Below are 27,804 nucleotides of genomic sequence, written 5' to 3'. Positions count from 1 at the left end.
CCCCTCCCCGCAGTCACTCCAGTGGTTCTGGACTTGCTGGCCAGAGCAGTAAATGTAACACTTCCATGCAACAAGGGGAGCCAGGGATGATGATAAAGGAAACTAGTCTTGGGGGCATTTTCTTACTCATCCAAGCACAGTGGCAATATTTCAAGTATTGCAAAGAGAAACACTTGTGTCTGTGTGTGTCTGCCCTTGCTTGGAAGTGCAGACCCACATCTGCCTGTGGACACCCAGAGATACATTCAAGTAGGTTGGGGCAGGGCCGAGGCCAGGCTGTCGGACCAGGGAGGCCAGGCAGTATCTGGCTCATGTGGACCACGGAGCCTAGAAGACGGGCCTCAGCAGGGTCTCCAGTGGGTGCGGGAGCCTTGCCATCCTGACGAGGAAGGCTTTGCATATGTGCTACTGTGCCCCGGCGAGGGAGCTGGACGGGACAGTGGGCGGAGAGCCAGCGGAGGCACGTGCGGCACCGGGCCTCCGGCAGCTGGGCACACCTGCACACCCGGCAGCGCCAGCTGGGCTCCAGGCGCCCCACCCCGCCCCACCCCTCCAAAGCAATTTCTTAAACATCTAAGTCTCCTTCTTGAAAGAAAACATGAGCTTCAGGAAAATAAGACATTTTATACATAAAGTGAAAAGATCATGACAGGTGTTCATGGTATAGTGAGCTGGTGTTTCTGACTGTCCTTAAAATAACATTTAAATAACAGTACTCTCCTCCCTCCCCTCCACCCCCAGGGGAGCAGCCTGTTCTGTTTTCCTTCTGAGGACCAAACACAGGCAGTGGCACACTCCAGGCTATTAATGTTCGTATACAGGTATCTGCATATGTACAACACCTCAGACGGCGGGACTGGGAACAGAAGCCGTTTCCCAGTGGTCTATGCTGTAGGCCACCAAGGGGCCAAGTCCTCCAGTCTCTGTCTACATAAAGTGCTTGGGTGACTTACAAAGCTGGGTGGGTGATTTCAGAGGGAGAGGTTCCTAGAGAGATGGGGAGGCCAAAAGGCTACACCCCTTTTCCTGGGTGAGCCAGGGAGCAAGTGAGCCATGAGGAAAAGCTCGCTTTGGCTTGGAGTCAGCAACACAGTCTTAGGGCCTTGCCTACCCTTGGGGCTGTCCAGTGCACCTGCCCGCCACCTCTTGGCACCGTGACTGCCTGCCAGGGGAGAAGACAGCCAGGAAGGACAAGCTCAGGAAGTCCTGTCTGGTGGGGCAAAGGCCCATTCCAGGTGTCCAGCCAGCAGAGGGCAGCTGAGGCGGTGGGGCGGTGCCAGGCCGGTGGCCTCAGGTGCTTGGCTCCACCTAGCGTCATCACAGAAGCTGGTAGGTGGCAGGCTCAGCACCATCAAATCTGTGCTGAGGTGCAGAGTCTGGCCAGTACACATCCTACAGGCCTGCAGAGCCCAGCTCCGAGGACACCACAGCCAGACAGCAGAGGCTCAGGCACAGACGCCGGTCAGGAGGGCCGAGAGTCTCCGCTCGATGCACCGCTTGCCTGTGGGGGAGGAAGCGTGAGTGTGGGGCCCCGGGCACCCCCCAGCCACGGGGCTCCAGGCACACTCACACTTGGCGATATTGTCGATGTCAGCCTGGTCCGTGAGCATGTGCTGCAGCCCCTCCAGCAGCAGCAGCGCCTTGTGGTAGCGCGGCACACAGCCCTGGCGGTGCTGGAACAGCTCGTCCAGGGCGGCAGACTGCACCTGAGGCACAGATGCAGCTGAGCATGAGGCCCCCAGGGCTGGCCATGGCCAACAGGCCTCAGCCAGAGCCTCCGCCTCACACAGGGCACACGCACCGCAAGGGCCTGATCGGCACTGAGCCCGACGGCCAAGAGGCCACTGCGAAGTGTTAGCTGTGGCCGCCATGGGGGGCCAGGTGACCAGGTGGGCCCTGTGTAGCTGTAGCTATGCTCTCTGGTTGGTCCAAAGAAGGCTCTCAATCCCACCCTGGCAACGGGAGCAACAGTGCTGGCCATAAGGCTCACAATTCCCCGGCCACCAGTGCCACTCAGACCACCGTGGTGACCACCACACCCCAGCGGCCAGTGGGAAAAGTCCCCAATGCCTGTATTCTGAAGCCCACAGCATGGACACACTATGTGTTCCAAGTACCTCAAAACCGCTAATAAAGGCCAGGCCACCAACTTCCCACAAGGCACAGAAGATAGGCCTCTCACTCGCTGCTAGCATCCTGGGCTACGGCGCCAAGCCCCTGCTCCTCGTACCATCTGCACAGCGTGGTTGAGGATGAGCCTCTCGGCCGTGACGCTGTGAACGCCGTCCAGCAGCCGCTGCTTGTCCAGGAGGAAGCGCTGCAGCCGCAGGCTCAGGCCTTGGCAGGACTCCACGCTGGCCTTGTATAGCTCATTCAGCCTGCGCACCACTGCAGGAGGAGGGCGGCGGTCAGCTCAGCCTCTGCAGAGAGCGGCGGACCTGCAGGAGAGCTGAGCCAGGGCAGGCTGGGGCCTGCGAGGACGAGGAGACGGGACAGGCCCCTCCATCTCACCCCTTGCCGCCAGTCCCCAGCAATCCTGACCTTGGATGCAGCTCAGAGTTGTGTCCAAGATGTCCCGCGCCCACATCCTATGCCCAGCACCAGACTGTGCAAGCTCTGGGCGCCTGTCTGGCCTGGGCCTACGACTCCTCCCTGCTCTCTGCTCTCACCCTGCTTCACCGTGGACGACAGGCAGAGCTTGCCGGCCCGGATCTGGCCGATGGCTGTCTGCAGGCCAGAGGACAGCAGCTCAGCCGCCTTCAGGTACAGCACGAGTTGCTCTGCGAAGCTGAGGGGAGCGGGCAGGTCAGAGGCAGTGCAGACCCTGGCCCAGGCCGCCCCCCCCCCCCGGCACCCCGGCCCAGGCCGCCCCCCCCCTCGGCACCCCAGCCCAGACCGCCGCCACCCCCCCCCCGGCACCCCGGCAGCACTCACCCCCACTCCTGGCTCAGCAGGCTGATCTGGTCGGCCACCATGCTCTCCTGAAGCTGGTACTCTGGGCCCCCAGCCGCCTCGCTGGCCCTGCCCTTCAAGGCTGCAATCTCCAGCACTTGTTGGACGAACACGAGTGTGAAGCGCAGGCTGTGCAAAGTCTCTGTGTGCTCTTGCTGGGGAGGACTACAGGTCAGGCCCTGGAGGGCTGGGGATGCTTTTGCTGCAGGGGAGAAGGGCAGGCCCCCCCCCCCACTCCAGCCAGGGACCCTGGGCCTGACCTCCATGAGGGTCTCCTCAGGAAGGTCGGGGGCCTCGAAGGTCACGCCCCCCTCCAGGTTGTCGGCAAAGCTGTAGCAGTGGCCCGGGGCGGGGAGATCAGGGGCCTCGCTGCAGGGCCCAGGCACCAGGTGGCGGGCAGAGGAGGGACCTGCGGGGCCCAGAGCCCGGGAGCCTGCTGTGAGAGATGAGGCGCTGCGCCCACCCCCCTCTGTGGCGCCCAGGGATGGGGACCCTAGAGTCCAGAGGGCCTCCGCCAGTGCCTGATGCAAAGCAGGGCACACAGGGTGGGCTGGGCCAGTCAGAGGGCCCAGGTCACCACCCACAGAGCTGCCCAGAAGTAAGGAAGTTGGAGCCATGTGGATGCAGGCTGAGGGGACCCCTAGATGCCAGGCGGCCACGCCCTCACTACAGGGGTGTCACTGTCCCAGCTCCGGAAGTGTCCTGGTGGCACCACTGGAGCAGTCTGCCTGGGATGACAAGCTGGGCGGAGGACCCGCCCCAAGGTACCGCTCGGGCTCACAGCCCTTACCTGAGAACATTCTGGTGCAGGAGGGGCCTTGGGGTGGCGTGGTCCCACTGGGGGGAGAGCCCACGGTAAACACTACCGGGGACGGGCTGCTGGCCCCCCCAGCGCGGACTCCTGGGTGCAGGGTCCCTCCGGAGCCAGCCGAGGGTGCTGGGGGACAAGGTAGGCTTAGGGCCTGTTCTGGGGCTGCCCCGCCCCCACCCCTCTAGGCCCCTGCCTACCAATCTCCATGGGCTTCTCCTGCAGGCTGTCTGTGCTGCCCGAGTTCGAAGCCTGGGTGCCAAAGGCAGCCTTCAGGAGCAGGTCGGTGAGGCGGCTGCTGCTGAAGGACCTGCATGGCGGCAGAGAGGGGTTTTCGGGAGGAGCCAGCAGGGAGCGGCAGGGAGCAGGGAGGGGTTTTCGGGAGGAGCCAGCAGGGAGCGGCAGGGAGGGGTGTGCAGGAGGGGGGGGGGAGGGACCTGTGGGAGGAACGGCAGTCTGGGCCCCTCGCGTGGCTGGACCACTCCACTCAGCCACCATTGCCCTATCTTAGATGGGGAAACTGAGGCGCAGGTGAGCAGCCCTGAACCAGGGTCCCAATGCCTGCCACACTGGGAAAGCCGCAGCAGCAGATACTGAATCCAGAGCCAGAGTCAAGCCAGTCACTGGTGGCTGGCGCCTATAATCCCAACTACTCAGAACTGAGGCTGAGATCTGAGGATCACAATTCCAAACCAGCCTGGTCAGGAAAGCCAAAAATACGATGTAGCTCAAGTGGTAGAATGTCAACCTTGACCAAAAAAGCACCCAGGTGGAGTTCACACCCCAGGACCAACACACACACAAAACCAAGGCAAGACAACGCGAGGACACAGCCCTCTGCCCCACTCACCGGGCAAAGGGGCCCCGGGCTTCTTCAGCGGGCCTCAGGCCGGGGCCCAGCGGCTGTCCCTGGAAGGGCCCTGCCTCTGAGAGATCGGGCAGCGTGCGGTTCCGAGGGGGCGGCATCACTACACCCTGCCGCGCCAGCAGCGCCAGCAGGTTCTGGGAGCTGGGGGCCTTGGGAAAGTCGAAGGAGGGCCCGGCCTGGGAGGAAGCCAGGTGCTGAGAACACACCCGGCCCGAGGGGCCCGTGCTGCGCCTGTGCCAGGCTGGGCAGGCGTGTATGTGCGCGGGCTTGAGCCTGAGCAGGAAGGGGAGCCGCAGGGCGGGTTCCCCACCTCACCCACGGGGCTTGGGGCTGTGGGAAGCGCCTGTGGTTACCTTGGTGGGGGAGCCCAGGATGGGGGGCAGGGGGCTCCGCTGCAGAAAGTCAGGCAGCTTGGGGGAGCCGCGCAGGGGATGGCAGGATGGCAGCACGGGGCAGGGCTGGGGGGCGCTGCTCTGCGGGGGGCTGAACGTGGCCCCCAGCGGGTCCACAGGCGGCTTGGACAGCTTGGGGCGCACGACGTGCAGGTCAGACAGGTTAGGGGCGCTGTGCAGACGGCAGCCCAGGCCGGCCGTGCGAGAGGAGTGCTCGGGCACCGAGGAACCTGGCGCGGGACACCGACTCCATTACCACCCTCGGTCCCCCAACTGGGCTCGCTGGAGCACACACCCCAAGACTGCTTCCCCTCGCAGTCACCAGGATCCCTGACCCCTCACCCCCAACCAGTCTCTGCTTTCAACCTGAGGAAACGGGCACGGAAACACTGGGCAATCTGCCTCACTCACTACACAGCCACGTTTCTTCCACAGCCAGCAGCCATGCCTGCCTGCCTGCCGGCCGACACTCACACCCAGGGCAGCACCGCACTCACCTGCTCCAGGGGCCCGGAAAGCTCGCGTCTCAGCTGCTTGTGGCGAAGGCTCCCGGCTCCAGCCAGCCTGCTCGGGAATGGTCCCCACTGGGAGGGAAGGACCGTGGTCAGACCAGGAGAGACCACAGGCGCTGCATGCGGGCCCATGCACACAGGGCAGGGGCGCTAGGGGACTGTGGAGAACACCCAACTCACCTTGGGGAGACGGTGTGTAGGGCCGGCCCCCGCCCAGAGACAGCTTCCTGGCCTGGATGGCTCCGTCAGCGTGAGATGGGGGAGACGGGCTGGCCCGGGCAAAGCTCAAGGAGCTGCGGACGGTAGAGGACCTGCAGACAGGGCCCTGCCCGTCACAGCCAGCAAGGCTGCGGTGAGAACACCCAACACCACGCCGTCCGCGTGACGGATGGCCTTCTCAAGAGGTCCTGGGGCCTCCTGGCTGAAGCCCAGAGCCATCCCTGTAAATGCCAGCCCCAGCTGCCCATGGAGACAGAGAAAAATGCCCCTCCCTGCCATTTCCTTCCGTCAAAATTAATACAACTTTGTGAACTGAGGACACCTCCATATGTCACTAAAGAATAAGAGGTCTGGAAAGGTGGCTCAGTGGTAGACTGCTTGCCTTGCGTCCATGAGGGCCTGGGTTCAATTCCTTAGTACCACATAAACAGAAAAAGCTGGAAGTGGCGTTGTGGCTCAAATGGTAGAGCACTAACCTTGAGCTGAAGAGCTGAGGGATAGCGCCCAGACCCTGAGTTCAAGCCCCAAGACCGACAAAAAAAAAAAAAAAAAAAGAACTCTAGAAAGCAGGGCACTGGGGGCTCACACCTAGCTGCTCAGGAGGCTGAGATCTGAGGATCATGGTTCAAAGCCAGCCCAGGCAGGAAAGTCCATGAGACTCTTATCTCCAATGAACCACCTGAAAACCGGAAGTGGTGCTGTGGCTCAAGTGGTAGAGCCCTCGTGAAGCACCCAGGGACAGCGCTCAGGCCCAGAATTCAAGCCCCACAACCACAAAAAAAAGCAGCTCAGGGACAGTGTCCAGGCCCTGAGTTCAAGCCCCAGGTCTGGCAAAAAAAAAAAAAAAAAAAAACACAACAAAACCCATGACTGAGAACAACAACAGAAATAACTCTAGGGTCTGTGTGACTGCGCATGCATGACCCTGTGGGCCTCTCCCAGGGCCCGCAGTGGGGCCCGCCACAGACCGGGGGACACCCACCGGGCCTGGAGCTGCGTGGGTGACTGCAGGTTCTGCTCGATGCGCTGGTAGTTGTGCACCTGAGTGGGGACTGGGATGGGGACCGAGCCGCCACACCTGCCGCTGCAGAAGGGCCCAGCCCGGCTGTGGGAAGAGAAATTGGACCACTGGAGGCGGGGCAGGAGGAAGCCCAGGGCAGAGGCTCCAAGAGGGCCCCGCAGGCCCCAGGCTCCATTCTGCTCCTACACAAAGGCAGGAGGCAGATCACCCCATCCCCCAACAGCCATTCCAGGGGACAGGGCAGCCATCTAGCCTCTGGAGCTGGCGGTCTCCCCAGTCCCGGCTGCAGTGACTCAGGGAAGCCCAGCCAACGCCCAGACCAGCTTACCCTGAGGGGCTGGGGGAGCTGCTGCAGGTCGGGGAGGGAGATGGAGTGCGGCCGCGGCTCTCCAGGCCAGCAGAGGCCACCAGCGAACTCCTGGTAGGAGAAGGGACAGGCAGGCTCCCTTGGGTTGACGTGGCGCAGACCCCAGCCCTCCCTCACCCCAGGGTTTTGGGTTTGGGGCTTTTTTGGGGGGTGCAGTGCAGCAGGCTGGACCCTTTCCAACCCCCGGCTCCGAGCGGGGGTTGGAGAACAGGACAGCACAGGCCGCTCTGAAGGCCCGGCTCCGCGACTGGGTGCTGGAGACTTACCCGCTGCACAGCAGGCTGTCCGGCGGGGGCTTGGCGCTGGCCACCTCAGCCACCAGGTCACCTGCGGGGAGGGGAAGACATCTGGCCGGGGGTCCCCGCTCTCCTGGGCCGAGCTGACCCTTTTCTCTATGAGTAAGGAGGATGCCCAGGCAGGGAGGGGCTGGTTTGAAAGGTGGCTTTGGGGACTGAGAACTTAGTGGCTACTGAGGACTCTGCTAAAGCCAGCTGCAGAAACAAGTCATTGGTTCCAGGTAGACACAGGTGCAGCCAGGTCCCGGAATGAGAAGCTGGTGGGAAGGAAGCCAAAGCAACCTTCACAGCAGCAGCCGGGCGGGAAAGGGCTCTGAGGTCAGCAACTCCCCCTGCAGAGGCTGGCCGGTCCCTGCGCCCTGGGACACGCCCCACACTGAGTCTCAACCCCTACCGCAGCAGGCCTTCGGCTTCCACAGCCAACAGACCTGGGAACTGGGCTGGGACCATGACAAAGTCATCCGTGTCACACGAATCCTTGCTGCTGCCGCCAGAGTCCCGGGAGCCCCGCAGGAAGCCGGCGGCGTCGGCCGGGGACGTCAGGGTCTTCTGAAGCTGTGCCATTTCCCCCAGGGACTGGAGGACAGAGGAAGGGTCAGCGAGGCAGCTGGGGGACCTGAGGCACCGGTGCGATGACCCCGTGCCCGCCCTCTCACCCCCACCCACAACGGCCCAGGGCGCAGGCACCCAGGGCCCCAGCTGCCTCTGCCAAGCAACTCACCGGCGGGGAGGCCAGGTGGGATGTGGAGCTGCTGCTGGAGCTGCTGCCGGACCCCGAGCTGGGGTAGGAGGGCACGGGCACAGGGGGGGCTGGGGAGAGGGGAGGGTCAGCGGACAGCGGGCCCTCCCTGCACTGGGGACAGCTGCGGAGGCCGCTAAGCCAGGCCAGCTCAGGGAGGCGGAGAGCAAGCATGCCCGTCCCATGGCTTTGGAGGGGGGTAGGGGGGAGAAGGAAGGGGAGGGGAAAGGGGAGGGGGAGGAGGAAGGGGAGGGGAGAGATAGCCCCCCAGCTGCCCCCAAGCCGCTCAGCCGTCCCCCACCCTCCCAGCCTCCCCCTCACCGCCCCTCCCAGCACCCCCGCCCCCCCACTACCTCCCACCCCCCTCAGTAGTCTTTCCCAGCCCCCCCCCCGCCCCCCCACGCTGCATCACAGCCACCCCGCGGCCGGCTCGGCCGCTTGAGGGGCGCAGCTCGGGCCTGGCCCAGGGTGTCGCGCGCGGGACTCACACTTCCGGATGGAGGTGCTGGCGTCTAAGAACGGGTGCTGGAAGAACTCGTCTGTGGAAAGAAGACCCCGGCCCCACTCCTGAAGGCCCCGGGCGGCTCAGGCCAGTGGCCTGAGCCAGGGGGAGAGGCGAGGCCTGGCTGGCCTGGGGAGGCGGGGCTGTGTGTGGAGGCGGGGCTGTGTGTGGAGGCGGGGCTGTGTGTGGAGGCGGGGCTGTGTGTGGAGGCGGGGCTGTGGGGAGGCGGGGCTGTGTGTGGAGGCGGGGCTGTGGGGAGGCGGGGCTGTGTGGGGAGGCGGGGCTGTGTGGGAGGCGGGGCTGTGTGTGGAGGCGGGGCTGTGTGGGGAGGCGGGGCTGTGTGTGGAGGCGGGGCTGTGTGTGGAGGCGGGGCTGTGTGGGGAGGCGGGGCTTGTGGGAGGCGGGGCTGTGTGGAGAGGCGGGGCTGTGTGGAGAGGCGGGGCTGTGTGTGGAGGCGGGGCTGTGTGTGGAGGCGGGGCTGTGTGGAGGCGGGGCTGTGTGGGGAGGCGGGCAGCAGGGGGAGGTGGGGCTGTGTGGAGAGGCGGGGCTGTGTGGAGAGGCGGGGCTGTGTGGGGAGGCGGGGCTGTGTGGGGAGGCGGGGCTGTGTGTGGAGGCGGGGCTGTGTGGGGAGGCGGGGCTGTGTGGGGAGGCGGGGCTGTGTGGGGAGGCGGGGCTGTGTGGGGAGGCGGGGCTGTGTGGAGAGGCGGGGCTGTGTGGAGAGGCGGGGCTGTGTGGGGAGGCGGGGCTGTGTGTGGAGGCGGGGCTGTGTGTGGAGGCGGGGCTGTGTGGAGAGGCGGGGCTGTGTGGAGAGGCGGGGCTGTGTGGAGAGGCGGGGCTGTGTGTGGAGGCGGGGCTGTGTGGGGAGGCGGGGCTGTGTGTGGAGGCGGGGCTGTGTGTGGAGGCGGGGCTGTGTGTGGAGGCGGGGCTGTGTGGGGAGGCGGGGCTGTGTGTGGAGGCGGGGCTGTGTGTGGAGGCGGGGCTGTGTGTGGAGGCGGGGCTGTGTGGAGGCGGGGCTGTGTGGGGAGGCGGGCAGCAGGGGGAGGTGGGGCTGTGTGGGGAGGCGGGGCTGTGTGGGGAGGCGGGGCTGTGTGGGGAGGCGGGGCTGTGTGGAGAGGCGGGGCTGTGTGGGGAGGCGGGGCTGTGTGGGGAGGCGGGGCTGTGTGTGGAGGCGGGGCTGTGTGTGGAGGCGGGGCTTGTGGGAGGCGGGGCTGTGTGGGGAGGCGGGGCTGTGTGGGGAGGCGGGGCTGTGTGGGGAGGCGGGGCTGTGTGGAGAGGCGGGCGGCAGGGGGAGGCTGCCCTGTGGTGCTCACCAAAGTCCATGCGGTCTCTGTGGCTGCGCTGCAGCAGAGCCAGGAGCAGCTGCCGCAAGGGGGCGGAGGTCTCCCGGGGGATGCTATGCAGGGCAAGAGAGAGCGAGCTGACCGCATCTGGCGGGATGCCCTGGGGTCAGGGAGAGGGGTGCCGGGGAGAGGAGCTGGGGAGGACACACCAGGGTCAGGGGAGAGGAGCTGGGGAGGACACACCAGGGTCAGGGGAGGGGAGCTGGGGAGGACACACCAGGGTCAGGGGAGGGGAGCTGGGGAGGACACACCAGGGTCAGGGGAGGGGAGCTGGGGAGGACACGCCAGGGTCAGGGGAGGGACACTTACGCAGGGGTCAGTGTCTTGTTCTTTTCGTAGAACAGGCGCAGGTCCTGCGGGCTGCTGGCCTGTGGGGTGGCAAGGTGGGGCACAGCTCCCTGCAGCCCTGCCTCCCGCTGCGGCCTGCTCGAGCCCGTCCCTCCCAAGTGGCCCTCGGCCAGGAGCACAGGCTAGCTCACCTGCCACGCCCATGCCTGGCCTTGCAGGACTGTGTGGGTTCTCACCCTGCGCCCCAGAGCTGTGGGGTCTCACCTGGAAAGGGGCCTTCCCGGTCAGACACTGGTAAACAATGGTGCCAATGCTCCACAGGTCCGCCTTCCCGTCGTAGTGCTGGGACATGATGACTTCAGGGGCCTGTGGGGGGCGGCACTGGTCAGCACAGAAGGGACTTCAGAGCCCTACACGGGGCCCGAGGCCAGGTGTGGCAGAGCAGTGCCATCCTGCGGCCTCCCCCTGGACGGAGGGCCCCACTCAGCAGGCCCTCTGTCGGGATGGAAAGAGGTCACGCACCATGTACATTGGAGAGCCGCAGAGGGTGGCTGCCATCATGTTGCTCTGGAGGTACCGGGCAAACCCGAAGTCGGCTGCGGAAGACACAGGGACGGGGAGGCGTCAGCAGGGTCGGGCCGCGCAGGGACCACCCCAGCGGCCGGCCCCCAGCCTCACCAATCTTGACACGGATATTGTTGGGGTTGGCGCGGCGTCCCCCAGGGTTGGACAGCAGGATGTTCTGAGGCTTCAGGTCCCGGTGGATGATGCCCTTGCTGTGCAGCAGCCGCATGGCACCGGCAATCTGCTGCAGGAAGAGCCTGATGGTGTCCTCACTCAGCGTGCGCATGGCTGTAAGGTGAGGCAGACTCAGGGCACAGGCCCCTCGCCCAGACACGCGGGGCTCACCCCTGCAGGGAGCAGCGTCCACCGTCTGGCCAGCTCCAACTCTGCCCACAGGCTTGGAAAGCGCAGGCCTTCTCTCCCCTGTCCCCCTGCTGGCTCTGCATGCCATCCTCCCACAGCCCCTGGTTCCCCCTCCAGACCACCCCAAAACAGCCAGCTCTTTGGGCTCCTGACTATACTGTTTCCTCTGTTTGCGGGTACCCATCTAAACCCAGCATCTTCCTCAGACCCCCAAAAGAAAGAGGCTTAGCCGCTCTTTTGGAGATGATGGGGCACACCTGCACTGAGCCCTGGTGTGCACCCCAGGTGCCCACCTCTCACTCCTTGCTTTCATTGGAGCCCTGGCCTAGATCTGGCCTAACACGCATGAAGCGTGGGAACTGACCAGCAAAGACCCAACTGTTCCAAATCCAGGGTCCAGGAGGCAGCTGCCACCACAGGAAACAAGAACACGGGGCAGACAGACAATGGTGCCCAGGGACCAAGGCCTAGGTCTGAGCCACCCCTCACCTCCGAGCCACCCTGCAGGCCCGGGGTGCTCCTAGACTCATCTGCCCTGTCAGCTCAGCCACAAGCCACTGTCTCTCTGTACCCCTGGGGGTTGGCACCAGGGCCCCTGTCAGCAGAGGGATGAGCCCCAAAGCAGAAAAGCTACCCACATGGAGTCAGGTCTCAACATCTGTGTCTCTGTCTGAGGGGCGTGTGGTCACAGGTTCCCACCTGGCCAGATCTGAAGAAGCCCTCTGTCCGGTGTGCCACCAGGCCTTGCTAGGCCCCCCCACAGCCCCTGTGGCCCTGAGTGATCAACCCCCAGGTGCCAGGCTCCAGCACTAAGACTGGCCCGGGTCTCTACCTGCTGGGGCCGTGTGGACGCCCCCCCCCTGCTCTGCACCACCCATCCCTGCCCTCAGCATTGCCCCTCCTGCTGCTGTGCACCCCCTGTCCACCCCCCATCTCCTCCAGTCCTTCTGGCCAAACTCTTCCCCCACACACCACTCAGCCAACTCCTTGAGACCAAATAGATGCCTCCAGGGGCTGGGAATGGGGCTCAGTGGTAGAGTGCTTGCCTAGCACACACAAGGCCCTGGGTTCGGTTCCTCAGTACCACATACACAATACATGTTCACAGTGGCACTGTGGCTCAAGTGGTAGAGCGCTAGCCTTGAGCAAAAACTGCTGGGAGGGGTGAGGGGGAGGGCTGGGAAGGGATGGGGAAACAAAGGAGGAGGCTGCAATGCTTGATAAGAAATGTACTCATTATCTGGCCCATGTAATTGTAACCCCTCTGTATAGTATTTTCACAATTAAAAAAAAAAAAAAAAAAGATGTCTCCCTGGCAACACTATGAATGGAGCAGGAGGAAGCCAGCACCTATGGCTCCCGCCTGTAATTCTAGCTACTCAAGAGGCTCAGATCTGAAGGACCACAGTTCAAGGCCAGCCCGTGCAGATGCCATCTCAAAAACAACCAACAAAAAGCAGGACTGGAGATACAACTCAAGTGGTGGAGTGCCAGCCCAGCACGCTTAAGGCCTCACGCTGAACCTTCATTCTTCCAAAACAAGCCAACAAACTGGGGAGCCGTCTCCTCCCTGCAGCACTTACTGAGCCATGCCCCCACTCACCGCTCCCCAGATCCTTCCCGCTGTGCCCATGGCTCACACAGAACATCCACACTGCCAAAGCAGAGCCTAACCATTCTGCTCACAGAGAACATCCACACTGCAAACCATTCTGGCCACAGCCGTCCCTCAGCAGAAGCCTCAAGGAGTAGCTGTGGAGAGGGCAGGCAGCCAGAACCAGGGCTGAGAAAGGCCAAGCAGCAGCATCGCCTGGCCGTGCAAGTCCACTCACTGTGCAGGTAATCAGCGAGGTCCCCGCCGTTGCAGTACTAGAAAGACCAGCGACAGCGTCAAGGAGTGGCCGGTCCTGTCCACCTCCACCCTCACCGCCCCCGCCCCTCCCTCATGCGCCCTCCTCCTGGAGATGTCAATGGTGAATGTCCACTACCCCCAGCCCTGCCCTGTCCTGACCCAGTAATGGGGGACGCCTTCATTCCACGCTATCTCAGACCCGCAGGAACTCACCTCCATGACCAGGTAGACAGAATTGGCCATTTCCTGCAAGACAGAGCAAAGGCCATGAGTGATGGGAAGAGTGGCCTGCTCCCACGGGGACGCTGCTTGTGGCTGCTCTGGGCACTCAGGACCACAGCTCCACCAGCCATCTGCCTACAGAGCTCAGGCAGAGTAGATACAGCCAGGCCCCCATGGCCCTTCTGGACCAGCAGAAATACAGCCTGAGTGACAGGAAGGTCAGGGAGGCGGGGCCTGGACTCACTGGTCTGGTCCTGAGGCCTGCCTCCTGGGAGGCCTGTCCACGAGGAGCCATCCTACTAGGGTTCAGAACAGGTATGGGTGGAACCTGACCTCCAGCTCCAGGAGCTACCAGCTTCCAGCTCCAAAACCAACGACGCCAACAGATTACTGGTTGGTGCTGGCAGGCTGAGTCAGCAGCTGCTCTCAAATGCCTGGCCCTACCGGTGGGCCCATTGCACTGTGCCCAGACCTTGATTCCAACAGGGGATCATCCTGGCCACCTCTGTCCACGTCCAGCCAGCAATGCCAGCCAGCTTCCTTCCTGCCACCCAGATGTCCACACCTGAGTGTTAGAAGCACGCTCCCTTCTGTGAACAAGCGCTCATCAAGCTGTCCCGTGAACAGCACCCACTGATGGCAACCAGGCTCAGTGTGTGCCCATGCTAGGCCCTGAACAGCCACTCCTCAAAGCAGCTGGGAGAGCTATCTATCCTCCTGGCCATTTCAGAGGAGAAACTGAGGCCCAGGGGTCAATCGGAGCAAGCAGGATGGTCTTAGGTCTTCCTTAGCTAGGGGCAGTACCACCGGTCAGCCAGGAGTCCTCCTCGCCACCTCACCCCTCCTCCCGCAGATTCACAAGGCTGCCCAGCCACAGGACTCCCTGCTGCGAAGCAGGACGCAGGGGCACTCAGAAGTCCAAAGCTCTGAAACAGGCTTTCAGAGACACAGGGGCCAAGGCACAGCTCAGGACTAGAGCCAGGCCCCGACCAGCCGCTGCCCTGCTCCACCTGTCAGCCACAGTGCCCCGCACACCCTAGACATGCAATGTACTCAATGCCCAGCCAGCCTGGCAGGCCCGCAGAGCCCTGCCCTACTCAGTTCCCACACCCAAGACTGAAGAGCCACAGGTGATCAAACTTCTAGAAGACTGGCAGGAAGCTCTGCCTGCCAGTGGCACCCAGTGTCACCGCCCATTCCTCTACCCCTGAGCTGCAAAAGGTAGGGGTGGGGAAGGCAGAGGCCTAGGGCCAGACCCAGCATGTTCCCAAGTGTGCCCAGGATCCAGACAGGCAAGGAGGGGCAGGGAGGCCTGCAGGCCAGCAGCAAGGAAGGCTGGTGGGCCCCACCCCAGGTGAGAAGCACCGCACTGGTCTTAGATCCGCCCACCACCTCTGCCCCCCAGGCCAGCTGTGGTGAGAGATAAGAGTCTCAGCCACAGGATGGGAGGCAGCCAGAGACTGGACCAGAGCCAGAGCCCGCAGACAGCTCAGGCAGGCAGGAGGTGACAGATAACAGCCCCAAAACAGCCGGGGCACAGCAGCACCACGTGGTTCCCCGCTGCCCGAGATGTTTCTCCAAGGAGCCTCCACGGCCAGGGCCTCTGGGTCCCTTGTCCTGGGACAAGGCAGCCAGGGTTGGCGGGGTGGGTCCCAGGCCAGTCTTCAGGCGGCTCAATCCCACCCAGCCAGCCAGGGAACCAAGAAATAACGACACTAGTGGAAGCAGGGCGGAGGAACAGGCGTGTGCAGGGTGGGGGGGACAGGCGTGTGCAGGGGGGGACAGCCATGTGCAGGGAGGACAGGCGTGTGCAGGGGGGACAGGCGTGTGCAGGGGGACAGGCGTGTGCAGGGGGGACAGGCGTGTGCAGGGGGGGACAGCCGTGTGCAGGGAGGACAGGCGTGTGCAGGGGGACAGGCGTGTGCAGGGGGGACAGGCGTGTGCAGGGGGGACAGGCGTGTGCAGGGGGGACAGGCATGTGCAGGGTGGGGGGACAGGCGTGTGCAGGGGGGACAGGCTGTGCAGGGGGGACAGCCATGTGCAGGGGGGACAGGCTGTGCAGGGTGGGGGGATAGGCGTGTGCAGGGTGGGGGGACAGGCGTGTGCAGGGGGGACAGGCTGTGCAGGGGGGACAGCCATGTGCAGGGGGGACAGGCTGTGCAGGGTGGGGGGACAGGCGTGTGCAGGGTGGGGGGACAGGCGTGTGCAGGGGGGACAGGCGTGTGTAGGGTGGGGGGGATAGGCGTGTGCAGGGGGACAGGCGTGTGTAGGGGGGACAGGCGTGTGCAGGGTGGGGGGACAGGCATGTGCAAGGTGGGGGGACAGGTGTGTGCAGGGGGGACAGGCATGTGTAGGGCGGGGGGGACAGGCGTGTGCAGGGGAGGGGGGACAGGCGTGTGCAGGGTGGGGGATAGGCGTGTGCAGGGGGGACAGGCGTGTGGAGGGGGGACAGGCGTGCGCAGAGTGGGGGGACAGGCGTGTGCAGGGGGGACAGGCATGTGCAGGGGGGACAGGCGTGTGCAGGGGAGGGGGGACAGGCGTGTGCAGGGTGGGGGATAGGCGTGTGCAGGGGGGACAGGCGTGTGGAGGGGGGACAGGCGTGTGCAGAGTGGGGGGACAGGTGTGTGCAGGGGGGACAGGCATGTGCAGGGGGGACAGGCATGTGCAGGGGGGACAGGCGTGTGCAGGGTGGGGGGGACAGGCATGTGCAGGGTGGGGGGACAGGCGTGTGCAGGGGGGACAGGCGTGTGTAGGGCAGGGGGGACAGGCGTGTGCAGGGCGGGGGGGGGGGAACAGGCGTGTGCAGGGGAGGGGGGGACAGGCGTGTGCAGGGTAGTGGCAAGTCCACTCCTCCCCAGAAAGGCAAGGCTTGAAGAGAGCCTCAAGTCCCCTTTGAAGCCATGGGGCTTGGCAAAGGCTCTGCCTCCTGCAGTCCCCACCTAGAGCCTGACCAGGGTACTGGCCCCACCCCAGCCAGGCCCTCAGCTCCAAGACTGCCAAGGCCCCAGGCCGCTTGGGACGGCCGGGACATCTGCCCTCCACAGTGACCACAGCACACCACCCTGCAGGCCGGCCTGCACCCAGTCCTACTGAGACCCGGGGCCATCTCCAGCATCTCAGGGCTCTCCAAGACTGCTGGCAGCCACAGGTCCCAGCAATCCAGCTTTACTCTACTCTACGCAGCAAACTTGGGCAGTCACACCCACACCACCAAGCCTGATCTCACAAGGTACCCAAAAGTGCTGGGGGTCAGGGAGGGGAGTCTTAACAAAGCATCTGGGAGCCTCCAGAGACTCAGCACAGATCCCGGGTCAGCCTTCCCCTCTTGCCCTAGGAGATGGCTCCAGATGGGCCTCTGGGCTTGGACTTCAGCCCCTAGCATGAGCTGGTCCACAGCCAGCACTCAAAATTCTCCCCACAGCCACCTAGACAACAGAGAGGCTTAGAAGCCCGTGGCACAGATGAGAAAACCCAGACCCCAAGGAGCCAGGAAACTGCCCAGAGCTGGGAAATGGCCCAGCCAGCCCACGCCGGCTGATCCCAGTCAGAGTGTGCCAGTGCCAAGCCAGTAGCTGTCTGAGGCTGTACAGCCTCCCGGAGGGCCCAACTGCGTGGCTTCTAGCCCTGGCAGGGGCAGGCGGTGAGGCCACGCCACAAAGCGAGAGGTCCTCTAGGCACCTACAGGGAAGCTTTCCTAGAAACGTTCGTGCTTCACCGTGCTCCCGGGAGCTCCCCATAGACAGTGGCTTTCTCTGGGGCACCAGGCCAAGGGAGCCCAACTCAAGCGCCACACTGCCCCTGCCCTGGTCCAGCCTGTTGTTGCTCCTTTGGGGAGGGCAGGCCTGGCCAGCCCGTAGACTGTCTGATGCCTGAGGGGCAGCGGATGGCAGCAGTAGGCACCCAAAGGAAGCTCTGGGAGCAGCGCTGTGGCTCACGATGGTAGAGCACTGGCCTTTCAAAGACAGTGCCCATCCAGAGTTCAAGCCACGACTGATAAAGAGCAAGTAGGTTTGGAACCACCTCCTAAAACAGACACGCAGAGGTGGGAGGCGCAGCTGAGTGACCATGCCGGGCTCCGAGAGGGCACCTGCTCTGCAGGTCACAGCTGGCCGGAGGGCTCTCCCGAGGAGGGGCGCTCAGACACAATAAAACCCTGGAAAAGGGAACAGAACTGATGCGCTGAGAAAAGCAAAGGCCCTGCTCACATGCTGGACCAGGCAGCCAGCAACCGGGCAGCCGCACAGGCATCCATCCGGGCACTATGGGGTAGCCACACGCCTGGACACAAAGGTGCTTTTTCCAAATAGGTGACAAGCTCCTACCCTCCACCCACGGGACTCTGGTCTGCCCACAGGGGATGGATCTGGCAAAGAGGCTGGCAGCACTGGTCTACTTAACTCTTCCTGGGATGCAGATGGTGCCAAGTTGCTGGCTGGGTGAGGGACGGACCCATGGGAGAAGTAAGCCTGCCATGCCCGAAGGGCCACAGACCCAGGCTGACCTCACTGAAAGTTTGGTGGCCAGGCCTGACAGGACCCTAAGCTCCGTGCTACCCGCCAGCTTCCCAGATGGAGGGGCTGACCAGGGCCTGTCAGGGCCTGTGAGTGAGGGATTGTGATCTGCAGGAAGACAAGCCCAGCGTGGTCTTCCCTGGGACCTGACCCAACAGCTCCGCCCACGCCCAAGCTGAGACCCCACTGTCCACCCTCCTGCCACCAGTAAATAGAGGCCAGGCATTAGGGGCAGGGAATCTGAGTGGCTCCCACTTGAGCCCTCTATTTACTGGTGGCAGGAGGGTGGACAGTGGGGTCTCAGCTTGGGCGTGGGCGGAGCTGTTGGGTCAGGTCCCAGGGAAGACCACGCTGGGCTTGTCTTCCTGCAGATCACAATCCCTCACTCACAGGCCCTGACAGGCCCTGGTCAGCCCCTCCATCTGGGAAGCTGGTCTTTTCTTTGCCAGTCCTGGGGTTTGAACTCAAGAGCCTGGGTGCAGCTTCCTAGTAGCTAAGATTACAGGCGTGAGCCACTGGCGCCAGCCAGATCACACACTCTTACCAGCAAGAGCCAGAAGTGGAGCTGTGGCTCAAGTAGGAGACTGCCAGCCTTGAGCAAAAAAGCCAAGCAAGAGTGTCAGCCCCAAGTTCAAGACCCAGTAACCATGCGCACAAGCGCACGCGCACACGCACACACATATACATACACTAACAGAGGATTGTTCTGACTTAACTGTAAAACACCATGGTGAAACCTTCTTGTGCAATATGTATACATATATATTTATTTATTTACTTATTTGGTCTGCTGTGGGGATTGAACTCTGGGCTTAGGTGCTGTCCTGAGCTCGTAAGCGTAAGGCAAGTGCTTTACCACCTGAGCCGCAGTACCACTGCAGCACTGCTTCCGGTTTTCTGGCGGTTAATTGGAGATAGGAGTCTCCTGGAGGTGGGCGCCAGTGGCTCACGCCTGTCATCCTAGCTACTCAGGAGGCTGAGATCTGAGGATCGCGGTTCAAAGCCAGCCCGGGCAGGAGAGACCGTGAGACTCCTATCTCCAATAAACCACCAGAAAACCGGAAGTGGCGCTGTGGCTCAAGTGGTAGAGTGCTCGCCTTGAGCTGAAGAGCTGAGGGACAGCGCCCAGGCCCAGAGTTCAAGCCCCACGACCGACAAAAAAAGAAAAAAAAAAAAAGAAAACAGCACAGCACTGGGGTTTAACTCTGTGATAGAGCACTTGCCTACATACAAGGCCCTGAGTTCAATGCTTAGTGCCACAAGGGGGAAAAATAACCTCAACATGTAAGAAATAACTTAGAGTGGAAGGATCTATCTGAGCCTATCACAAATGAACGGATTTTCTTATATATAAAGAACTCTTACCAACTGATAACATTCATTTATTCAGAGGCAGGCAGTTCTAAGCTGTCATCACAAATACTTTTTTTTTTTTTTGGTCCGGTCCTGGGGCCTGAACTCTGGGCCTGGGCGCTGTCCCTCAGCTCTTCAGCTCAAGGCTAGCACTCTACCACTTGAGCCACAGCGCCACTTCAGGCTTTTTTCTTTTTGCTTATGTGGTGCTGAGGAATCAAACCCAGGGCCTCAGGCATGCAAGGCAAGCGCTCTACCACTGAGCCACCTTCCCAGCCCACAACTACTCTATGAATAAAGAAAACAAGCATCAACAGGCCTATGTCTCACAGGCCGGCCTAGAGCAGCACCAGGACTCAGGCTCAGGGCACTGACCAGTCACACCTGGCCTGGGGAAGAAAAGGGAGAAGAGCCTGCGGAACATCTACCAGAGCAGGGTAAATGTCAATGCTCACACCAGCATCCAACAACAACCCTCACTCCGAATCCATGGAAACACAACTGTACCAAAAAGCTGTGTCCACCTTTATCCATAAAGATGAAGAGTCTGAGCTGACCTCCCTGCGGGAACAGGGAGCCACCAGGGCTGGGGGGGGGGGGCACCACTGGAGGATAACTCAGGAACAGCCACCCAAACTGCACCAGGCTTCCCTCTTGCTTGCCCAGTGTCCTGCAAGTCACGGGTACCATGTGGCTGGAAATAACCAACAAGCGCCTCCAAGGCCACCGTGACGGCCGGAGAACTCGCCCCTGTCTGTGCCTCGCAGGGCTGTGCCTCCACTTGCCAAACAAGTGCAAGAGGAGGTCAAAATTTCATTCAATCCGAGCTGGGCGCAGTGCTCACGTTTGTAACCCTAGCTCAGAAGGCTGAGATCTGAGAATCCTGGTTTGAAGCCAGCTTGGGCAGGAAAATCCGTGAGACTCTCATCTCCAATTAACCAGCAAAAAAAAGGCAACAATGGAGCCGTATCTCAAATGCTAGAGTACCAGTCTTGAGCTAAAAAGCTAATGGACGGCCTGGTGCTGATGGCTCATGCCTATAATCCTAGCTACTTCTAAGAGGCTGAGATCTGGATCAGCACCCAGGCCCTGAGATCAAGCCCCAGTACTGGTCCAAAAAAAAAAAGTCAGTCCATGAAGGAGCAGCATGTACAGTACAGCCAGAACTAGAACCTGCTGTCCAGCCCCTGACTCTCAACCACTAAGTAAGTCTGCAGGTACCCACGCCAAACAAGAAATCAAAATACATCCTTCTGACTTAGACTGACAGCTGGGTTTAACAAGATTCATAGTGCCTCTCACCTTCTCCAAGACATTCTCAAATGTAAGGAATCATAGTGGAGGTGTGGTGTACAAAGGAAGGAGTGATCATGCCAAAGACACAGTCAATTATGATCAACGCCACAGTGGGACTCTACCTGCCGAGCAATGGGAGGATGGCCTTTAACTCCATGGCCTCCTGCAGTTTAGAGACTTACTTAGCCAAATCATTTATTACCTGTTTTAAAAGCAAATCACAAGGCCTCAAATAGCCAAAGCAAATCTGGAAGAATAAAAAGAAAAAAGCCAGGCTGGGAATGTGGCTTCGTGGTAGAGTGTTTGCCTAGCATATCTGAAGCCCTGGGTTCAATTCCTCAGTACCACATGAACAAAAAGCCAAAAGTGGCACTGTGGCTCAAGTGGTAGAGGCCTAGCCTTGAATACAGAAAAGCCCAGAGACAGTGCCCAGGCTCCAGGACTGGGGGGGAAAAATGCTTACGGTTCCCAGTTCCGAACCTCAAACCTTATTTTTTTTTTGGGGGGGGGGTGGTCATGGGGCTTGAACTCTGGGCTTGGGCGCTGTCCCTGCGCTCTTCAGCTCAAGGCGAGAGCTCTACCGCTTGAGCCACAGGGCCACTTCTGGTTTTCTGGTGGTTAATTGGAGATAAGAGTTTCATGGACTTTTCTGCCCGGGCTGGATTTGAACCATGATTCTTAGACCTCAGCCTCCTGAGTAGCTAGGATTACAGACGTGAGCCAACAGCGCCCGGCCCTCAAACTGTATTATAATAAAAATAGCTTAGCACTGGCACAAAAGCAGCCTAAAAACCAATGAAATAGAATGGAAGGTCCAGAAACAAACCTGTATACTTAAAGCCGTTTGTTGGGAAAGACAGCCTTTTCAACAAATGGTGCTGGGAAAACTGAACATCCTCATGCAGAAAACTAAAATAGATCCTTGCCTGTCACCTTGCACTAATGCCAAATCAAATCGATCAAAGACCTCAACGCCAGACTTGAAATCTTGAACTACAGGAAGAAGAAACATTAGAACATATTGGCATAGGCAGGAATTTTGAGTAGAGTTCCAGGGGCTCAGCAAATTGGAGAACTTGGAATACATCAAACTAAATAAAAAGCTCCTACACAGCTAAGAACACAGTTATGAAACTAAAATGACAGACTACAGAATAGATCTTTACCAATTACACATTAGACAAGGGCCTAATATCCCAAATATACAAGGAGCTCAAGAAACTAAATCCAGCTGGGAATGTGGCTTTGTGGTAGAGTGCTTGTCTAACATGCATGAAGCCCTGGGCTTGATTCCCCAGTACAACATAATCAAAAAGCCAGAAGTGGTGCTATGGCTCAAGTGGCAGAATGCTAGCCTTGAGCAAAAGAAGCCCAGGGACAATGCCCAGGCCCTGAGTTCAGGGCCCAGGAATGGAAAAGAACATCCACCCCAAATCAATAACTTAATAGGCAAAGGAGCTAAATAGAGACATCACAGAAGCAGAACAAGAATAGACATGAAACACATGAGGAAATGCCCAACATACCTGGCAATAAAGGAAATGCAAAGGGCTGGGAATGTGGCTTAGTAGTAGAGTACTTGCATAGCATGCATGAAGCCCTGGGTTTGATTCCTCAGTACTACATAAATGGAAAAAGCTGAACGTGGTGCTGTGGCTCAAGTGGTAGAGTGCTCACCTTGAGTAAAAAGAAGCTCAGGGACAGTGCTCAGTGCCCCAGGACTGGCAAAAACAAACAAACAAAAAAAACTAAACATAAAGCCAGATGCTGCCAGGTGCCAAGGCTGAGATCTAAGGATCACGGTTCAAAGCCAGCCCAGGCAGGAAAGTCCGTAAAACTCTTATCTCCAATAAACCACCAGAAAACCAGAAGTGGCGCTGTGGCTCAAGTGGTAGAGCACTAGCCTTGAGCTGAAGAGCTGAGAGACAGTGCTCAGGCCCAGAGTTCAAGCCCCACGACCAACAACAACAAAGAAAGCCAGAGGCCCTGATGAGTCCCATCTGTAATCCTAGCTACTCAGGAGGCTAAGATCGGAGGATCACAATTCAAAGCCAGCCTGCCAACCTGAGCAGGAAAGTCTGTAACACTTTTATCTCCAATTAACCACAAAAAGCCAGAAGTAGAGCTGTGGCTCAAGTGGAAGAAAGCTAGCCTTGAGCACAAAAGCCTAGAGACAGTATACAGGCCCTGAGTTCAAGCCCCGGGACAAGGAGAGGAAAAACAAAAACCCTAAACATAGAGCTACCCTCTGGCCCAGCAATAACAAGCTTGGGCATCTCATCCAGAGCCTCACAAGCCAGGATAAAGACACTTGCATACCCATGTTCACTGCTGCACTAATCACCACACCCAATGGGTGAGTGGATCAAGAAAATGTGCTACACACACAATGGAATTTCAGTCATCTATTAAAATATGTCGTTTACAAGGAACTGAATAGACCTATTAAAAAAAAAAAACTGGGGCTGGGAAGGTAGCTCAGCGGTAGAGTGCATGCCTTGCAAGCATGAGGCCCTGGGTTCGATTCCTCAGCACCACATAAACAGAAAAAGCCAGAAGTGGTGCTGTGGCTCCAGTGGTAGAGCGCTAGCCTTGAGCTGAAGAGCTGAGGGACAGCGCCCAGACCCAGAGTTCAGGTCCCATGACCGGCAAAAAAAAAAAAATTAAAAAAAAAAAAAAAAAAAAAAAAAAAACTAAAAAGCTGGGTGCCAGTGGCTCATGCCTAGCTACTCAGGAGGCTGAGATCTGAGGACTGCAGTTCAAAGCCAACCTGGTCAGGAAAGTCCTGTGAGACTCATCTCCAATTAGCCATCAGAAAACCAGAAGTGGCACTGTGGCTTCAAGTGGTAGAGCACTCACCTTGAGCTGAAGAGCTGAGGGCAGCGCCCAGGCCCAGAGTTCAAAACCCACAACTGACCAAAAAACAAAACTAAGTGAAGTCAGGCCCAGAGAGACAAACAGCATGTATTTCCTTCCTTCCTTCCTTTCTTTTTTTCTTTCATTTTTTGGGTCCAGTCATGGGGCCTGAACTCTGGGCCTGGGCGCTGTCACTCAGCTCTTCAGCTCAAGGCTAGCGCTCTACCACTTGAGCCACAGCACCACTTCCGGCTTTTTTCTTTTTGCTTATGTGGTGCTGAGGAATTGAACCCAGGGCCTCATACATGCAAGGCAAGCACTCTACCACTGAGCCACCTTCCCAGCCCCTCTTTATTTATTTTTTTTTTTGGTGGGTTGTGGGGTTTGAACTTTGGGCCTGGGCGCTGTCCCTCAGCTCTTCCGCTCAAGGAGAGCGCTCTACCGCCTGAGCCACAGCGCCACTTCCGGTTTTCTAGTGGTTTATTGGAGATACGAGTCTCATGGTCTTTCCTGCCCGGGCTAGCTTTGAACGGAGATTCTCAGATCTCAGCCTCCTAAGTAGCTAAGATTACAGGCTTGAGCCACCGGCCCCCAGCAATATTTTCTCTTATATATGCAAGTTAGATCTAATATACAAACACACATGATAACATGTACAACCTTATAGATGCATATACACACAAGTTGACTTAGGGAAGAAGTCCAATTATGTAACTCCTTTGTTTAACTCAATTTAACAAAATACCAGGAAGCTGAAACATGTTGTGGGGGAGACAAGAAGGGAGGTGTACAAATAAAGGAAGATGTGAGAAAATGCAGTCATTACATTTAATTTAGTGTACACTGTGTAAAAGTTGAACTACATAACCTGAGTGTAGGAATGGGAGGGGAGATGGAGAAAGATGGAAGGGGTGATACCGAACAGGATGTGTTGTACTTATGACCTGACTTCTGAAGTTGAAACCTCTTTGTACAACTACTTAATAAAAATAATCTTTTTGGGTGGGTTGTGGGGCTTGAACTTTGGGTCTGAGCACTGTCCCTCAGCTCTTCAGCTCAAGGCGAGCACTCTATGGCTTGAGCACAGCGCCACTTCCAGTTTTTCAGTGGTTTATAGGAGATAAGAGTCTCATGGGCTTTCCTGCCCGGCCTGGTTTTGAACTGTAATCCTCAGATCTCAGCCTCATCAGTAGCTGGGATTACAGGTCTGAGCCACCAGTACCCAGTAAGTAGTAAATAAATAAATAAATTTGTTTGTTTGTTTTTGGTCAGTCATGGGGCCTGAACCCTGGGCCTGGGTGCTGTCCCTCAGCTCTTCAGCTCAAGGCTATCGCTCTACCACTTGAGCCACAGCGCCACTTTCAGCTTTTTCTGCTATGTGGTGCTGAGGAACTGAACCCAGGGCCTCATGCATTCAAGGCAAGCACTCTATCACTAAGCCACCTTCCCAGCCAATAAATATATTTTTTAAAAAGCAAATCATTTGCCAAACACCTATGGCTCATGCCTGTAATCCGAGCTAATCAAGAGGCTGAGATCTGATAATCACCATTCCAAGCCAGCCCAGGCAAGAAAATCTGTGAGACCCATCTCCACGTAACCACCAGAAAGCCAGAGGTGGCACTGTGGCTCAAAGTGGTAGAACACTAGCCTAGAGTACAAAAGTTCAGGGACAGCATCCAGGCCTAGAGTTCAAGCCCTAAGGCTAACAACAACAACCAAACAACCAGGAAAAAGCTGGCATTCAAGTGGTAGAACATGCCATCTGAGCACGAAAGCTGAGTGAGCACAAGGCCCTGAGTTCAAACCCCAGTACATTAAAAAAGGAATAAGAAGGGCTGGGAAGGTGGCTCAGTGGTAGAGCAATTGTCTTGCATGCCTGAGGCCCTGGGTTCGATTCCTCAGCACCACATAAGAAAAAAGAAAAAAGCCGGAAGTGGCGCTGTGGCTCAAGTGGTAGAGCGCTAGCCTTGAGCTGAAGAGCTGAGGGACAGCGCCCAGGCCCAGAGTTCAGGCCCCACGACCGGACCCCCCCCCAAAAAAAAAAAAAGGAAAAAGAAGAAGTCTTGAGGATTTAAAGCAACAATCACACACACCTAAGAGTGGCAAAGTCCCAGCTGAGAAGCCCTGGGAGTCCCTGGAATGCAAGGCGAAAGCTAGGGCTGACAATGCTCAGCATTTCCTCTAAACAAAGGAAGTGTTGTCAACACTGGAGGGAGTGGCAGCTGCCCTGTCGGTCAGGTGTGTGGATGAATGCAGCGGGGCCACGAGGAATGTGCTGAAGTGGCAACAGAGATGGCCACACGAGCCCAGCCCACATCAGTCCAGCCCCACCCTTGACGCCCAGGCAGGACAGCAACGTAGAGTGCTGAGAGCGGCGACACCGGGAGTGAGGGTAAGCTTGTGGGCTGGGGGCCTGAGGCTTTCTTGGAGGGAGTGGGTGGGAGAAAGGGTGGGTGAGCATAAGGAAAAGGAGGGAGACAACTCGGGCAGGCTCCGGCAAAGAGAGGGGCAGGGGGAGGGGAAAGAAGGCAGGCAGAAAGGACAGCAGCCTCCGAATACAGAACACAATGTCTCCAGCAGTTTCCAGGTACTCTAGGTCACACTGGACCTAGGCCCTGCCCACAGGTCACCTCATGGAAGTGTCACAGCCCCCAAGGCCACAGCCAATCGGACAGTGGAGGAGGGAGAGGAGAGGAGGCAGGAGAGGAGGAGACAGGGGAGGAGCGCAGAGGAGGGAGGCCACCAAAACATAGCCACCGTTGGGAACTTCCTTAGCCAGGGCTGGCCCCGTGGCCCCAGTAAACAGGTTTCAAAACCATTAGTCAGCACTTTGTCCCGCAGTCCTGCCTGGGGCTCCTGGTCTGGAAGCCCAGAGCCCCTACCCTGGACCAGGGGGGAGTGTGTAGGCTAACTGGTCGGCCAGTTTGCTTGCTGGGGTGCAGGCCTGAGGTGGCCCCCTCTGGCCACAGGGCAGCCAGTCCAGCGGGCGCAGCCCCAAATGCCAGCCAGAAGGAATCTCCCGCAACCCCTCCCCCTCCCAGCGTCTGACGCAGAAGAGACCGTCCAATGCCCAGCCACTGGGGCAATGTCAACAAACAAGCGGCCAGCCCAGACAGGTGGGCCTGCCTGGGCCAGTAGACTCAGTCAGGGCCACTAGGTCAGGCACGAGGGAGGGGGTCGCCCTGGCCGGGTCACCGGGAACTCAGCACACCTACATGACCAGGCCGGCCGGCCAAAGGTCCGCCACTGCTGCTACAGCCCCCTCCCCGTCCAGGCAGCCGAAAGCACTGGGGGATCCCCGGCTCCCAGGGGAAGCAGTCAGACATGGACCAGAGATGGGATCCCAGGGCCCACCGGGCCTCGGGCTGGATGGGCAAGGGTGCCCGAGCCTTCTGCCCACACCAGGTGCTGGCCTGGTGCCGGCCTGGAGCTGTCTCGGCCCCCAGGGGCTCCACACTGGGCAGCCCGGGGCCTGAAGGTGTGCATGGGTCAGCCCCCCCAGCCGGCCGCGGGCCGCCCTACCTGGAAGTCGTACAGGGCCACGATGTTTTCATGCTTTAATTCCTAGGACAGAGACCCGAGTTTCTGGTGAGCAAGGCCCGAGCCGGCCCGGCCTCTGCCCGCGGCCAGGCGCCGGCTCACCTTGAGGATTTTGATCTCCTTTCCCAGCAGGGTCTGCGACTTGGCCAGGTTCTTCTTGTTGATGCATTTGACCGCGACCTCCAGGTCGTGCTTCTGAAAGCCAAGCGCGACGCTCAGGCCGGGCCAGCGGGGGTCGGGGGTCGGGGGCCGCGGTCAGCGGGGCGCAGGGCTCTCGGGCGGGGCCCGGGCCGAGCGGGGCGGGGACGGCGGCTGGGGTCTGGGACGCGGGCCGGGGCCGGGGCCGGGGTCTGGGACGCGGGGCCGGGGTCTGGGACGCGGGCCGGGGCCGGGGCCGGGGTCTGGGACGCGGGCTGGGGTCTGGGACGCGGGCCGGGGCCGGGGCCGGGGTCTGGGACGCGGGGCCGGGGTCTGGGACGCGGGGCCGGGGCCGGGGCCGGGGTCTGGGACGCGGGGCCGGGGCCGGCGCCGGAGCCTCGGGCCCGCTGTCCCGTCCGGCCCCTCACCCACCTCGCGGTGGCGGCCCTTGAAGACCACGGCGAAGGCGCCGTGCCCGATCAGGTCCTTGCGGGAGAACTCGAACCGGCCCACGGTCTCGGTGCCGCCGCGGCCGGGCTCCATGGCGCGCGCGGGCCGGGGCGGCGGGCCGCGGGGCGGCGGGCCGGCGCGGGCGGGGCTCAGGCGGAGGCGCGGGCGGCGGGCCGGCCGGGCGCGCGGGGCCGGGGGCGCGGGGCCGGGCGCGGGCGCCTCGCCGGGGCCGCGCGCCCCATCGGGCGGGCCCGGGCCGGGTCCCAGCCCCGCGGGCCCGCGGGCCTCCGGGCGCGCTCCCTCGGCGTCCGGCGCGGCGCCCTCGCGACGCTGGCACTCGGAACCCACTCCG

General features: G+C 60.3%; 1 protein-coding gene across 2 annotated transcripts; it reads right to left on the bottom strand.

Moving 5' to 3' along the window:
• Positions 1–604: 604 nt before the first annotated feature.
• LOC138819930 (serine/threonine-protein kinase ULK1) lies at positions 605–27,582 on the bottom strand. Of its 2 annotated transcripts, none has more exons than XM_070011538.1 (28): positions 27,435–27,582; positions 26,967–27,059; positions 26,847–26,888; positions 13,297–13,329; positions 13,064–13,100; positions 10,983–11,156; positions 10,827–10,900; positions 10,569–10,670; positions 10,326–10,384; positions 9,987–10,069; positions 8,663–8,713; positions 8,157–8,245; positions 7,864–8,011; positions 7,406–7,466; positions 7,101–7,190; positions 6,734–6,856; positions 5,713–5,843; positions 5,518–5,604; positions 4,982–5,250; positions 4,611–4,804; positions 3,961–4,070; positions 3,743–3,889; positions 3,213–3,388; positions 2,935–3,107; positions 2,670–2,788; positions 2,231–2,388; positions 1,571–1,706; positions 605–1,501 (listed from the first exon to the last, which is right to left on the bottom strand). In XM_070011538.1, the coding sequence occupies exons 1-28, from the start codon at positions 27,543–27,545 to the stop codon at positions 1,446–1,448; spliced, it is 3,126 nt and encodes a 1,041-aa protein (XP_069867639.1). In that variant the 5' UTR covers positions 27,546–27,582; the 3' UTR covers positions 605–1,445. The 2 variants fall into 2 exon arrangements, with proteins under 2 accessions (XP_069867639.1, XP_069867640.1); XM_070011539.1 differs by having other exon boundaries at positions 3,213–3,361.
• Between the last annotated feature and the right edge of the window lie 222 nt (positions 27,583–27,804).

This window comes from Dipodomys merriami, unplaced genomic scaffold (genome assembly GCF_024711535.1).
Source record: "Dipodomys merriami isolate MVZ:Mamm:240054 unplaced genomic scaffold, mDipMer1.0.p SCAF_827, whole genome shotgun sequence".
Classification (NCBI taxonomy): Eukaryota; Metazoa; Chordata; class Mammalia; order Rodentia; family Heteromyidae; genus Dipodomys; species Dipodomys merriami.
The sequence above is the reverse complement of the archived record's forward strand: the minus strand, read 5'-3'. Positions and strand labels throughout refer to the sequence as shown.